This window comes from Bos taurus, chromosome 7 (assembly GCF_002263795.3).
Source record: "Bos taurus isolate L1 Dominette 01449 registration number 42190680 breed Hereford chromosome 7, ARS-UCD2.0, whole genome shotgun sequence".
In the NCBI taxonomy this organism is placed as follows: domain Eukaryota; kingdom Metazoa; phylum Chordata; class Mammalia; order Artiodactyla; family Bovidae; genus Bos; species Bos taurus.
In genome coordinates, this window is record NC_037334.1 from 37,773,401 (window position 1) to 37,789,264 (window position 15,864).

Genomic DNA, 15,864 nt, shown 5'->3' on the forward strand with positions numbered 1-15,864 from the left:
TGAGCTATAATTAAATACAACATTACTTCAAATAATTTAAATGTTTAAAAATTTTATATTTCTATTGCATAAATTTTTTATTATTTTACCAATAACAATATACACAACCAAGGGTGGAAAATTCAGAATTAAAGGGCCCAAATTATTCACACTAAACTTCATTTTTGCCTGTGGTTTAAGTAATACTAAATCTACTTATCAGAAAAACTTCTTTGCTCCAGTTATGTAAATGGTATCCTAGTTAAAATTTAATTTCCTTATTTCACTTAATTATTTCAAATAAGCACACAGTGGTTTTGTTTCCCAACTAACACAATTTTTCCAAGAACACTTTCTCAAAACCATCTTCATCTACCAATTTCCTAGGTAAATACATAATAAAAAATTGAAAACTTTTTTCACAGTGATACCTGTTCTATTTTTTTACATTATGATGAAACAATTTTCTCATAAACCCCATGCTGCTCTGTCCTGTCTGGTTATCCTTTTCTTCTATGGAAGGTCCACTGAGGACAGATCTGTAATCTGTGTAAGTCTGCATGTAGTAGAGCCTAGCATTTTGTCCTCAACTGTATCTGTTCACTAGAATGCCCAAAAGCTGCAGTACTGTTTAAATTTTTATTTCACAAGTATTCTTCTACTTAATCAAGCAACAGGAATTTATTAAGAATCTACTTTAAGATTCTTAATAGATTTAGCCTACAATGTGCTACAATGCACCAAAAACGTGATCCTAGCCCCCTGCAAATTCAAAACCTAGTGAAGGAGATGTAACTGACATACATGAACTCATGAAAAGACTAACAATGGGCTCAACCATGATGAGCCAAGCATAAAAGGAATCAAAATAACGGGAGGACTGTGAGGATAAGGGGTCCAGGCTGCAGTGGGAGGAGATGTGATCTGAAGGGAACTTAAACAATGAACTGAATTTAGATGTAAAGAAGGGATGCAGAAGGGCAGCTCGGTAGGAAGAAATACTATATAACAAAACGTCCTTTGACAATTATTTCTTTTCTAAATGTTTTATTTATCATCCTAGTCAAATAAATTCTCAGAATCAATTATTAAATTTCTTAAATAAAATGTGTGCATTTTTGCAAATTACTATACCAAGTAACAATAAATTTAAATCTTTTTCAACTGTCTTAAGTCAGTGAAGTCTTGATTTACAATGTCAAATATTAATACTTTACTCATGCTATTCAACACTAAGACTGTGTTGTAGAATGCAATCCCATGAGAAAAAAACACACATTCAAATACTTTTTTACCACATCAAAATTTTTGATAAAACAGATTCACAGCTTTTACCTGTACACTTTAGAAAAATAAGCTAAAATGCTATAGATGTCACAGCAATGCAAACATGTAATAAATAAAAATCATGGTTAGGCCGTTCGGGGGCAATAAAAATACCTGTTCTAAAATGAATGATATTGTTTCAAGAACTAGGTGAAGATCTTGCTTCTCTAGAGAAAATGCAACTTGAAGTTTTTCTTCCTCTTCTTCACTGAAACTACTTTCAGCCTACAACACAAAAAGCAATCTATTAGCATACATTCAGGTATTCAAAATGCAGATACTCAACAGCCGATTCATTTATTCATATGAAAATGAGAACTTGAAAGAAAAAAGTAAATCCACCATTGAAATAAACTGATGTGTCTGTAAATTTCAATATCTTAAAATCACAGAACAGTTCATTATTTGGATCTTGCCAAACAAATTTCATTTTTTTTTTTAAATCTTAAGTTCTATGCCGTATAGGAGGTGGAAAATAATAACATGAAAAATAGACATTTAGAAAACACAATACTACAAAGTAAGGCCCTAAAATGTTCTTCAGTGGCTAAGTCATGTCCAACTCTGCCACCATATGGACTGCAGCATGCCAGGCTTCTCTGACCTTCACCATTTCCCAGAGTTTGCCCAAACTCACGTCCATTGAGTCAGTGATGCCATCCAACCATCTCATCCTCCATCACCCCCTTCTCCTCCTGCCTTCAGTCTTTCCCAGCATCAGGGTCTTCCCCAATGAGTCAGCTCTTCACATCAGGTGGCCAAAGTATTGGAGTTTCAACTTCAGCATCAGTCCTTCCAATCAATATTCAAGACTGATTTCCTTTAGGATTGACTGCTTTGATCGCCTTGCTATCCAAAGGACTCTCAAGAGTCTTCTCCAGCACCACACTTCAAAAGCATCAATTCTTCAGTGCTCAGCCTTCTTTATGGTCCAACTCTCACATCCGTACATGACTACTGGACTACTGGAAAAACTATAGCTTTGACTAGATGAACTCCCATCACTTCATGGGAAATAGATGAGGAAACAGTGGAAATAGTGTCAGACTTTATTTTGGGGGGCTCCAAAATCACTACAGATGGTGACTGCAGCCATGAAATTAAAAGACGCTTACTCCTTGGAAGCAAAGTTATGACCAACCTAGATAGCATATTCAAAAGCAGAGACATTACTTTGCCAACAAAGGTCCGTCTAGGCAAGGCTATGGTTTTTCCAGTGGTTATGTATGGATGTGAGAGTTGGACTGTGAAGAAAGCTGAGCACCAAAGAATTGATGCTTTTGAACTGTGGTGTTGGAGAAGACTCTTGAGAGTCCCTTGGACTGCAAGGAGATCCAACCAGCCCATTCTAAAGGAGATCAGTCCTGGGTGTTCTTTGGAAAGAATCATGCTAAAGCTGAAACTCCAGTACTTTGGCCACCTCACGCGAAGGGTTGACTCATTGGAAAAGACTCTAATGCTGGTAGGGATTGGGGGCAGGAGGAAAAGGGGACGACAGAGGATGAGATGGCTGGATGACATCACCGACTCGATGGACACTGAGTTTGAGTGAACTCCAGGAGTTGGCGATGGACAGGGAGGCCTGGCGTGCTGTGATTCATGGGGTCACAAAGAATCGGACACGACTGAGCAACTGAACTGAACTTAACTAAACTGAGATGGACTTTTGTCAGCAAAGTGATGACTCTGCTTTTTAATATCCTATCTAAGTTGGTCATAGCTTTTCTTCCAAGGAGCAAGAGTCTTTTAATTTCATGGCTGCAGTCACCATCTGCAGTGATTTTGGAGCCCAAGAAAATAAAGTCTGTCACTATTCTCATTTTTTCCATATCTATTTGCCGTGAAGTGATGGGACTGGACGCCATGATCTCAGTTTTTTGAATGCTGAGTTTTAAGCCAGCTTTTTCACTCTTCTCTTTCACCTTCATCATTCACTTGTAACACTATAAATCAACTATACTCCAATATAAAACAAAATCTTTTAAAAAATAAATAAAACATTGTGGGAGAGAGCACCTTCTCTGTACTAATACTAACCAATTATAATGGGTCCCAGCAACTTTTCTAAGAGCCCAAGCAAAATCTTCATTTAAGAGAATAGCATTTTAAGATAGAAAATACCTGGGAGTTCCTTTCCCTTGTTAGCTCTTTCTTTCCTCCCCTAAACACACCCCAAAACCTCTCCCAATATATGACCTTACCCAGCATTAAGCCCCTGTCAGCATTTATAAGAGGCAGGATTAAAGAGATAAAATCTGTTAACCTTAAGAACCTTTATCTACATCCTCCATTACCTAGCAGCAAGATTCCCATCAGATAGTGAGGTGGCAACTAGTTTGAGCCTTAGTATTATTTTGTTAAAAGTCAGTGGATTAAGGGATGCAGCAAAAGCAGTTCTTAGACAGAAGTTCACAGTGATACAGGCCTTCTCTAAGAAACAATAAAACTTTCAAATAAACAATCTAACCCACCACCTAAAAGAATTAGAAAAAGAAGAACAAAATGTAAAGTCAGCAGAAGGAAGGAGCTAATAAAGATCAGAGAGAAAATAAACAAGAATTTTTTTTAATAGAAAAAAAAATCAATAAAACCAAGAGTTGGTTCTTTGAAAGGGTAAACAAGATTTACAAACCTCTGGCCAGGCTCATCAAGAAGAACAGAGAGAAGACCCAAATAAACAACATAAGAAATCAAAGAGAGAAATCACAACTGTTACTGCAGAAATACAAACAAGTAAAACAAACAATCAGGACAGGGAAGCCTGGCGTGCCACAGTCCATGGGGTCGCAGAGTTGGACATGACTTAGCAACTGAACAACAAAACACATTTACTGAGTATTTTCTATGCACTACACAGATGGTCCGTGTCCTCAGGTGTTCTATGCTCTAGTTAGAAAGACCTTACAAACAAGTATTCCACGAATTTCCATTTTAATGAGTTCTGCAAAAGCATGGGTTACTACAAGAGTACACACAAATCAAGAAATCTTTTTGATAATTTTAATATTTTCCAAAACTTACACATTACACACATTACTTTCATAAGCAATATGTGAAAAACAGAAGTGAGGCATCTGAGTACAACCTCATGGCTAGTCTTCCTTCCATTTCCAAAATAATCTCCTTGATCCAAAGACTGGTTTTTCACACATGAAAAATGTACACTATTAGAACTGCTTTCAAATAAAAATACTTTATCCCCACATACCAAAAACAACTTTCCTAGTTGCTGCCTCTCCCCAGCAGCTACATGGAGAAGTTTCAGAAGTATCATGAGTCCCTGCCTTGATGGCTTAGGATGAGATACAATTTTACAACTGCATTCTTGTAGTGAAGCAGCAGTGAGGTGAAGCTTAGAACTCTTAGAAGCGCAGCTCAGAACTGTCACATTTTTGGTTTGGGGAGGTCAGTCACCGGAACTCCAGTCTCTTCTACCTATTTTCTGACTAAGAAAAGCATGAACCCAATTTGGCTAAAATGTCAGTCACTTACCTCAAGACCAATGTTTTGATTTTAAAGTTCCAGAGTTTCTGTGACTACCACATACCTTCTTGAAATAATGACCTACAGTACCAGAGTTCTATCAATATAAGGAACAGAATAACAGTATTACTCACATATAATCACTGAACCACATGTTGCATTAAATTCAGTGGATATGTACAATCTAACTTCCAAGTGTGTCGAACTGATTCCTTTTAACATACAACAAATGAGGTGTTTTTGACAAAATAAAGACAGTGACTGGGCACACAGAAAAATAAACTTCAGTGTCCTCAATATGTACAAGAAAGGCAGATTTCTTAAAAAGAGAGCAAAAAAAGGGACATTCTCAAGATCTCCAGTAGCATTATATTCATAAAGTGGTTTGGAGTTAAGGAGAACAAGGGAACATTTATCTCCCCCAACCACTAGTACATGAGATATGCATTCTTAAAATAAGGTGGAGCTTAAAATATGTGAACAGAACAACAAATGCAGAATACAGCTCTAAAACAAAGTTCCAAACACATATTCAACATCTTGATCTAACAACAACCCTTGGCAGATAAAAATTAAATGTAAGTCATGGTATTTGCTTCCAAACAGCAGCAGGTTAACTTCTTCCTCTATACCAAAAGTAACCCACACATATCTGGGCACTGAAAAAGTTAAAGAGATATATTCATTTTTATGCTCTCAATGGGAGAAAAATTTAAGACCCAGGTTTATAAAATCAGAGATCAAGGGTCTAAGAAACTTAAATTTTTAATGGAAAGTGGATGTTAATTTTCTATATATTTAAAAAGCATACACCATAAACACAGAACATAGAACTTCCCTGTAGCTCATACAGTAAAGAATCTGCTTGCAAGGAAAGAGATCTGGGTTTGATCCCTGGGTTGGGAAGATCCTCTGGAGAAGGGAATGGCAACCCACTCCAGTATTCTTGCCTGGAGAATCCCATGAACAGAGGAGCCTGGTGGGCTACAGTTGGTGGGGTTGCAAAGAGTCGGACACAACTGAGTGACTAAGCACAGCACACATAAACATATATATATACAGATAAAAAGTAAAACCAATACTTAAAAAGAATAAGTACTATATGGACTGACAAGGAAAGATTTCTGGTAAAAGTGATAAGCGGAAAAGGTAAACAGCAGGGCAATACACACAGTACAATGCCACTTATGAAAACATTTATTTACAAACCAAACAGTTCTATGTGTACATGCATACACATACATGGGCACATCTGTATTTATTAATACTTGAAAAAAGATCTGGAAAGATAAAAATCAAAAGTTAACTTCTTTGGTGTATCTGGAACAATACATATATATATCAATATCTTTGCCTTACACTTGAAATATAACATTGTAGATTAACTATATTTTAATTTAAAAAAAGGACATATCAATAGTCTTTAATTCTTTTCTTCTCCATTGCCAATAAACTTTCATTGTGATGTTCCAAATACACAAACTCCAGAGGCTACAGGTTTTATTTCTCTGAATGAATAGTTATATTTCAAAGATTCATTTGGATTAGTTTCTTGTAATGAATCAAGTATTTCTTATGTCTGATTTTCATAATTCTTCTAGAACCTGATAAAGAAGTTAACTAAGATTGGTGACCAAGTAGTGAATTACTAATCATCAATATTTTCAAGATAACCACACCCTTGAAATAAAAGTAGAAGAGAAAGATTATATACTGGTTGACAGCAAGACTACAGAATTATTTTTAAGAGGAAGAATGAAATCGTGATATCAGAATTTTCCCAAAGCATGTTCCACAGAGTCTTAATCCCAAAATAAATACCATGATAAAACAATTCCATGGTCAAATACATATGGGAAAAAAAATACATATGGAAAATTCTACACACAATAGTCACCCTTAAATATTCACTATTAATGCTACCATAAAATATACTCTGATAAGTTCCATAATATTAACAAAAAAAAATCGTTTTGAATGAAAACAGAACTTCCCAAACTTTTGACCATAGGATATTCATCAAATTTTCTGGAGACTCAGTGTTCTCCAGTATTTCTGGAGAAAAAAACCATGCAAAAAGTTATTCAAGTGGAAACCTGGATTTGCAGTAGAATCATAAGAACAAATTATAAGCGATAATATTGCAAACATACAAACCTTCAGGTGAAGTTTTTGAAGAATTCGGGTGAGCAGTCGTGGAAATCTTCCTATATCTATTTCATTTATCAGGGATACTGCTTTTTTCATGCTAAAGAAATTCATAAAACAAAGTTTTAAAATATGTTTTCCTCAAGTGGTACTGTCATTGCTCTAAGTACAGCTGACTGTAAGTTTTCATTTCAACAACTGATTGCTATTAAGCTAAGTCTGAGTGAAATAAAGAAAAACAGATGATGGCCAGCGAAGAAGACAGGACATTTCCAAAAGATACCCCATAAGTATCTCTGTTGAAAAGGTCTATTTGGCAAATTTTCTCTTTCTTCTGGGCCAGACAAACTACTTGGGAAAACTTGCACTCTGTGGGGGACAATATCAATTTAGGAGTGGGAGTTTATGTATCCATGTAACTCAAAACAGAACTCTGAAAAGAGTAGGGGGAGGGAAGTGGCAGTTACACCAAAAACAGATAAAAAGACTGATGTTTTGCAGATACGGGAATTAAAAAAAAAAAATATTAACATACAATATAATTCGGGGTCACTAAGTGCACAGTTGTTTTAAAATCCTGCTTAAACTGTTAGTTAAGTCGCTCAGTCATGTTCGACTCTTTGCGACCCCATGAACTGTAGCCCATCAGGCTCCTCCATCCATGGGATTCTCCAGGCAAGAATACTGGAGTGGGTTGCCATTTCCTTCTCCAGGGAATGCTTAAACTGTAATCAACTTTAAATTATGTGATAAGAACAATTCTACTGCACCACACTGGATATGGTTTACTGATGTGGTGTGTTACCCAGGACACTGGTGTGAGAAAAGGAATTGGCTGTCAGAACGCAATCAAAGAAGGAAAAACTTCAAAATGACAACTCTCTTCAAAAAGATTCTTGTCCCGTCACAAGATGGGCTTCCCTGGTGGCTCAGACCGTAAAGAATCTGCCTGCAGCCAGTCAGAATGGCTGCGATCCAAAAGTCTACAAGCAATAAATGCTGGAGAGGGTGTGGAGAAAAGGGAACCCTCTTACACTGTTGGTGGGAATGCAAAGTAGTACAGCCACTATGGAGAACAGTGGGGAGATTCCTTAAAAAACTGGAAATAGAACTGCCTTATGATCCAGCAATTCCACTGCTGGGCATACACACTGAGGAAACCAGAATTGAAAGAGACACATGTACCCCAATGTTCATCGCAGCACTGTTTATAATAGCCAGGACATGGAAGCAACCTAGATGTCCATCAGCAGATGAATGGATAAGAAAGCTGTGGTACATATACACAATGGAGTATTACTCAGCCATTAAAAAGAATACATTTGAATCAGTTCTAATGAGGTGGATGAAACTGGAGCCTATTATACAGGGGTAAGTAAGCCAGAAAGAAAAACACCAATACAGTATACTAATGCATATATATGGAATTTAGAAAGATGGTAACAATAACCCTGTATACGAGACAGCAAAAGAGACACTGATGTATAGAACAGTCTTTTGGACTCTGTGGGAGAGGGAGAGGGTGGGATGATTTGGGAGAATGGCATTGAAATACGTATAATATCATATATGGAACGAGTCGCCAGTCCAGATTCGATGCACGATACTGGATACTTGGGGCTGGTGCACTGGGACAACCCAGAGGGATGGTATGGGGAGGGAGGAGGGAGGAGGGAGGAGGGTTCAGTATGGGGAACACATGTATACCTGTTGCGGATTCATTTCGATATTTGGCAAAACCAATACAATATTGTAAAGTTTAAAAATAAAATAAAATTTAAAAAAAGAAATTAAAAAAAAAAAAAGAATCTGCCTGCAATGCAGGAGACCCAGGTTCAATCCCTGGGTTGGGAAGATCCCAAGAGAAGGGAATGGCAACCTACTCCAGTATTCCTGCCTGGAGAATTCCATGGAGAGAGGAGGCTGGTGGGCTACAGTCCATGGGGTACAAAGAGTCGGACACGACTGAACAACTAACACCATGCACAAAGAAGTTATTCTCCAGATTCAGTGATACTTCTGCACTTTTCTGCATCCACACACCACGTGCACTATTATTTATCTTTCATTACATGGAATCATTTTTGCCTAATTTTAAAACAGAACTTTATATCACCACTATAGACCACCGACATTACCTACCATTAATAGATATGAACTAAATATATAAATGAACAAAAGGTAAATAAAGGGGAAACAAAAGCAATGTTACCAAATTGTGGTCAGATGCTGTTACCAGCCAAAAAACTCCTGGCCTGGGGCCTATTCGATCTTGATTGAAAAGGTGTATTAACACGTATTAAGTATTAATGACCACTCAGGACCAATGGGAGTCTTTCTCGTAATCAGAAAGTCTGAAAAGTATTGAAAAAGGAAAGGGAACACCTCTTCACGTGGTTTCAGAACTACTCCAGCATGGCTTGGGTACCAGTGATACCAGCCTCGGGGAACAGTGACAGTGACCAGACACTGACGCACTGACTTCAGCTGTCGGACAGACTGTAAGCCCACGCAAGTGAACCACGGTGCAGGTGGAGACGCCCAGGGTCCCGCATTCCCCCGGGGCCCACACAGCGACTCCGCCGGCCCGGCGCGCCGACGACAGACAGCAGCAGCATCCTCGGGCCGGCCCTACCAGCGCCACCCCGGTGACCGCTGTCCCCCCGCGCCCAGCCTGGGCTACCTGGGGCTCTCCCGCAGAATCAGCGCCGCGGACGCCGCCATCCTTGAAGCTCCCTGGCCCCGCCGCCCGTGTCAGATGCCTGGAGCCCAACCAATGGCGGAGGCGGCGGCGGACGGCAAGCCGGAAGGGCCAAGCCTCGCCCGGGCCGCGCCGCTCTGCTCCTGCAGTCCTGGAGGGGCGAAGGGGTTTTCTCAGTAGTCCTACTCCGCGCCACTCTCGCAGTTCCGAGTTAAGGCTGTACACATATTAATTTACTTGTAGATATATATTTACCTATTTTATATATACACATACCTGGATATGGAGTGTGAATATTTTTAGGTATTATTTTATTTATGATATTTAGGTATTTTAGGTATGTGTATAAACATATATTTAGGAGTGCGTACTGCGGTAGTTGGTGATGGACAGGGAGGCCTGGCGTGCTGCAGTTTATGGGGTCGCAAAGAGTCGGACACGACTGAGCGACTGAACTGAACATATACAAATAAATTTTTTTGGTGGGGGAGGAAAAGTTTAAGCACAGCCTGCAGTGTCTGGCCTGCGCTGCAGCTGGGCGAGCGGTGGAACGCTCTCCGAAGGAGCCCAGGGCGGCTCCAGCGAATGACCGGCGCCACCAGCCCTTCCTGTCCCCTAGAGCTCTGCAGTGCCCTAGCGAAACCTGTGCTCTTAATACCTTTATTCATTCAGTAGTGTTGTCTGAGGGGTTTCCCTCGTGGCTCAGTGGTAAAGAATCTGCCTGCAATGCAGGAGACCTGGGTTAGATCCCTGGGTCAGGAAGATCCCTGGAAGAGGGCATGGCAACCCTCTCCAGTATTCTTGCCTGGAGAATCACCATGGACAGAGGAGCCTGGTGGACTAAAGTCCATGGGGGTCACACAGAGTCGGACACAACTGAAGGACTAAGCAACAGCAGTATTCTTTGAGCACCTACTGTGTGCCAGGCACTATGCTAGACACTCAAGATACAGAAGACCAAAATTCCTGACCTCGGGGTTGATCAGCAGTTAAATGGGCAAGTATTCATTGCCCCCCTCACTGGGGATCAGGCACTGAGCTAGGTGCTGTATATAGTAGGGCAGGTGAATTCCTGCAGAGACTGATAGCTTACGGTGAACAAGGTTGGATTCCTGATTGCCGAAGAAGATTTAGCTTCAGAACCAGGGACCAGGCTTGATCACTCAAGAGCTTCTGTGTAGCAGAGTTATAGTAAAATATAAAATGGGACAGAGAAAGCTTCTGGCATAGACATCAGAAGAGGAATGGAGAATGCCCCCTTGCTAGTCTAAGCAAGGCAGCTATATACTTTTTCAATAGGTTATTACAGTAAGACGGTAGGTGTTGTGAGAGGACAGACACACTGAAACCATAATCACAGAAAACTAGCCAATCTGATCACACGGACTACAGCCTTGTCTAACTCAATGAAACTAAGCCATGCCGTGTGGGGCCACCCAAGACCGACAGGTCATGGTGGAGAGGTCTGACAGAATGTGGTCCACTGGAGAAGGGAGTGGCAAACCACTTCAGTATTCTTGCCTTGAGAACCCCATGAACAGTATGAAAAGGCAAAATGATTGGATACTGAAAGAGGAACTCCCCAGGTCGGTAGGTGCCTAATATGCTACAAGAGATCAGTGAAGAAATAACTCCAGAAAGAATGAAGGGATGGAGCCAAAGCAAAAACAATACCCAGCTGTGGATGTGACTGGTGATAGAAGCAAGGTCCGATGCTGTAAAGAGCAATATTGCATAGGAACCTGGAATGTTAGGTCCATGAATCAAGGCAAATTGGAAGTGGTCAAACAGGAGATGGCAAGAGTGAACGTCGACATTCTAGGAATCAGCAAACTCAAATGGACTGGAATGGGTGAATTTAACTCAAATGATCATTATATCTATCACTGTGGGCAGGAATCCCTTAGAAGAAATGGAGTAGCCATCATGGTCAACAAAAGAGTCCGAAATGCAGTACTTGGATGCAATCTCAAAAACGACAGAATGATCTCTATTTGTTTCCAAGGCAAACCATTCAATATTACAGTAATCCAAGTCTATGCCCCAACCAGTAATGCTGAAGAAGCTGAAGTTGAATGATTATATGAAGACCTACAAGACCTTTTAGAACTAACACCCAAAAAAGATGTCCTTTTCATTATAGGGGACTGGAATGCAAAAGTAGGAAGTCAAGAAACTCCTGGAGTAACAGGCAAATTTGGCCTTGGAATACAGAATGAAGCAGGGCAAAGGCTAATAGAGTTTTGCCAAGAGAACGCACTGGTCATAGCAAACACCCTCTTCCAATAACACAAAAGAAGACTCTACTCATGGACATCACCAGATGGTCAACACCGAAATCAGATTGATTATATTCTTTGCAGCCAAAGATGGAGAAGCTCTATACAGTCAGCAAAAACAAGACCGGGAGCTGACTGTGGCTCAGATCATGAACTGCTTATTACCAAATTCAGGCTTAAATTGAAGAAAGTACGGAAAATCACTAGACCATTCAGGTATGACTAAGTCAAATCCTTTATGATTATACAGTGGAAGTGAGAATCAGATTGAAGGGACTAGATCTGACAGACAGAGTGCCTGATGAACTACGGACAGAGGTTCGTGACACTGTACAGGAGACAGGGATCAAGACCATCCCCGTGGAAAAGAAGTGCAAAAAAGCAAAATGGCTGTCTGGGGAGGCCTTACAAATAGCTGTGAAAAGAATAGAAGTGAAAATCAAAGGAGAAAAGGAAAGATGTAAGCATCTGAATGCAGAGTTCCAAAGAATATCAAGGACAGATAAGAAAGCCTTCCTCAAAAAAAAAGAAAAAAGAAAGAAAGAAAGAAAGCCTTCCTCAGCAATCAATGCAAAGAAATAGAGGAAAACAAAAGAATGGGAATGACTAGAGACCTCTTCAAGAAAATTAGAGATACCAAGGGAACATCTCATGCAAAGATGAGCTCGATAAAGGACAGAAATGGTATGGACCTAACAGAAGCAGAAGATATTAAGAAGAGGTGGCAAGAATACACAGAACTGTACAAAAAGATCTTCATGACCCAGATAATCACGATGGTGTGATCACTGACCTAGAGCCAGACATCCTGGAATGTGAAGTCAAGTGGGCCTTAGAAAGCATCACTACGAACAAAGCTAGTGGAGGTGATGGAATTCCAGTTGAGCTCTTTCAAATCCTGAAAGATGCTGCTGTGAAAGTGCTGCACTCAATATGCCAGCAAATTTGGAAAACTCAGCAGTGGCCACAGGACTGGAAAAGGTCAGTTTTCATTCCAATCCCAAAGCAAGGCAATGCCAAAGAATGCTCAAACTACTGCACAATTGCACTCATCTCACACGCTAGTAAAGTAATGCTCAAAATTCTCCAAGTCAGGCTTCAGCAACACATGAACCATGAACTTCCAGATGTTCAAGCTGGTATTAGAAAAGGCAGAGGAACTAGAGATCAAATTGCCAACATCACTGAATTACCAAAAAAGCAAGAGAGTTCCAGTTCAGTTCAGTCACTCAGTCGTGTCCGACTCTTTGCGACCCCATGAATTGCAGCATGCCAGGCCTCCCTGTCCATCACCAACTCCCGGAGTTCACTCAGACTCATGTCCATCGAGTCAGTGATACCATCCAGCCATCTCATCCTCTGTCATCCCCTTCTCCTGCCCTCAATCCATCCCAGCATCAGAGTCTTTTCCAATGGGTCAGCTCTTCCCATGAGGTGGCCAAAGTACTGGAGTTTCAGCTTCAGCATCATTCCTTCCAAAAAACACCCAGGACTGATCTCCTTCAGAATGGACTGGTTGGATCCCCTTGCAGTCCAAGGGACTCTCAAGAGTCTTCTCCAACACCACAGTTCAAAAGCATCAATTCTTCGGCGCTCAGCTTTCTTCACAGTCCAACTCTCACATCCATACATGACTACTGGAAAAACCATAGCCTTGTCTAGACGGACCTTTGTTGGCAAAGTAATGTCTCTGCTTTTTAATATGGTATATAGTTTGGTCATAACTTTCCTTCCAAGGAGTAAGCGTCTTTTAATTTCATGGCTGCAGTCACCATCTGCAGTGATTTTGGAGCCCCCAAAAATAAAGTCTGACACTGTTTCCACTGTTTCCCCATCTATTTCCCATGAAGTGATGGGACCAGATGCCATGATCTTCGTTTTCTGAATGTTGAGCTTTAAGCCAACTTTTTCACTCTCCTCTTTCACTTTCATCAAGAGGCTTTTGAGTTCCTCTTCACTTTCTGCCATAAGGGTGGTGTCATCTGCATATCTGAGGTTATTGACATTTCTCCCGGCAATCTTGATTCCAGCTTGTGCTTCTTCCAGCCCATCATTTCTCATGATGTACTCTGCATTTAAGTTAAATAAGCAGGGTGACAACATACAGCCTTGACGTACTTCCTTTTCCTATTTGGAACCAGTCTGTTGTTCCATGTCCAGTTCTAACTGTTGCTTCCTGACCTGCATACAGATTTCTCAGGAGGCAAGTCAGGTGGTCTGGTATTCCCATCTCTTTCAGAATTTTCCACAGTTTATTGTGATCCACACAGTCAAAGGCTTTGGCATAGTCAATAGAGCAGAAATAGATGTTTTTCTGGAACTCTCTTGCTTTTTCCATGATCCAGCGGATGTTGGCGATTTGATCTCTGGTTCCTCTGCCTTTTCTAAAACCAGCTTGAACATCTGGAAGTTCACGGTTCATGTGTTGCTGAAGCCTGGCTTGGAGAATTTTGAGCATTACTTTACTAGCGTGTGAGATGAGTGCAATTGTGCAGTAGTTTGAGCATTCTTTGGCATTGCCTTGCTTTGGGATTGGAATGAAAACTGACCTTTTCCAGTCCTGTGGCCACTGCTGAGTTTTCCAAATTTGCTGGCATATTGAGTGCAGCACTTTCACAGCAGCATATTTCAGGATTTGAAAGAGCTCAACTGGAATTCCATCACCTCCACTAGCTTTGTTCGTAGTGATGCTTTCTAAGGCCCACTTGACTTCACATTCCAGGATGTCTGGCTCTAGGTCAGTGATCACACCATCGTGATTATCTGGGTCGTGAAGATCTTTTTGTACAGTTCTGTGTATTCTTGCCACCTCTTCTAAATATCTTCTGCTTCTGTTAGGTCCATACCATTTCTGTCCTTTATCAAGCCCATCTTTGCATGAGATGTTCCCTTGGTATCTCTAATTTTCTTGAAGAGATCTCTAGTCTTTCCCATTCTGTTGTTTTCCTCTATTTCTTTGCATTGATCGCTGAGGAAGGCTTTCTTATCTCTCCTTGCTTATATCTTTCCTTTTCTTCTTTGCTTTTCCCTTCTCTTCTTTCCACCGCTATTACCTTGGACGTGAGGTATCTCTTCATGGCTGCCTCAGAAAAGCACAGCCCTTGCTCCTTACCTTGGATGAGGGTACTCCACGTTCAACGTCAGGAGAGGTGGCGGGGAGGAGATACCCCTCGTCCAAGGTAACGTCCAAGGTAAGAGAGTTCCAGAAAAACATCTATTTCTGCTCTATTGACTATGCCAAAGCCTTTGACTGTGTGGATCACAATAAACTGTGGAAAATTCTGAAAGAGATGGGAATACCAGACCACCTGACCTGCCTCTTGAGAAACCTATATGCAGATCAGGAAGCAACAGTTAGAACTGGACATGGAACAACAGACTGGTTCCAAATAGGAAAAGGAGTACATCAAGGCTGTATATTGTCACCCTGTTTATTTAACTTCTATGCAGAGTACATCATGAGAAATGATGGGCTGGAAGAAACACAAGCTGGAATCAAGATTGCGGGAGAAATATCAATAACCTCAGATATGCAGATGACACCACCCTTATGGCAGAAAGTGAAGGGGAACTCAAAAGCCTCTTGATGAAAGTGAAAGAGGAGAGTGAAAAAGTTGGCTTAAAGCTCAACATTCAGAAAATGAATATCATGGCATCTGGTCCCACCACTTCATGGGAAATAGATGGGGAAACAGTGGCAATAGTGTCAGACTTTATTTTTGGGGGCTCCAAAATCACTGCAGATGGTGACTGCAGCCATGAAATTAAAAGACGCTTACTCCTTGGAAGAAAAGTTATGACCAATCTAGATAGCATACTCAAAAGCAGAGATATTACTTTGCCAACAAAGGTCTGTCTAGTCAAAGCTATGGTTTTTCCAGTAGTCATGTATGGATGTGAGAGTTGGACTATGAAGAAAGCTGAGCGCCAAAGAATTATGTTTTTGAA

General features: G+C 40.5%; 1 protein-coding gene across 2 annotated transcripts in view; it reads right to left on the minus strand.

Moving 5' to 3' along the window:
- COMMD10 (COMM domain containing 10) overlaps positions 1-9,687 on the minus strand; it is a 184,318-nt gene extending 174,631 nt beyond the window's left edge. Inside the window, 3 exon segments of one of the 2 annotated variants that reach the window (NM_001083489.1) lie at positions 1,420-1,530; positions 6,946-7,036; positions 9,620-9,667. In NM_001083489.1, coding sequence (NP_001076958.1) covers positions 1,420-1,530; positions 6,946-7,036; positions 9,620-9,660 — 243 coding nt within the window. In that variant the 5' untranslated portion in view covers positions 9,661-9,667. 2 annotated transcript variants of the gene reach the window in all.
- Positions 9,688-15,864: the final 6,177 nt, after the last annotated feature.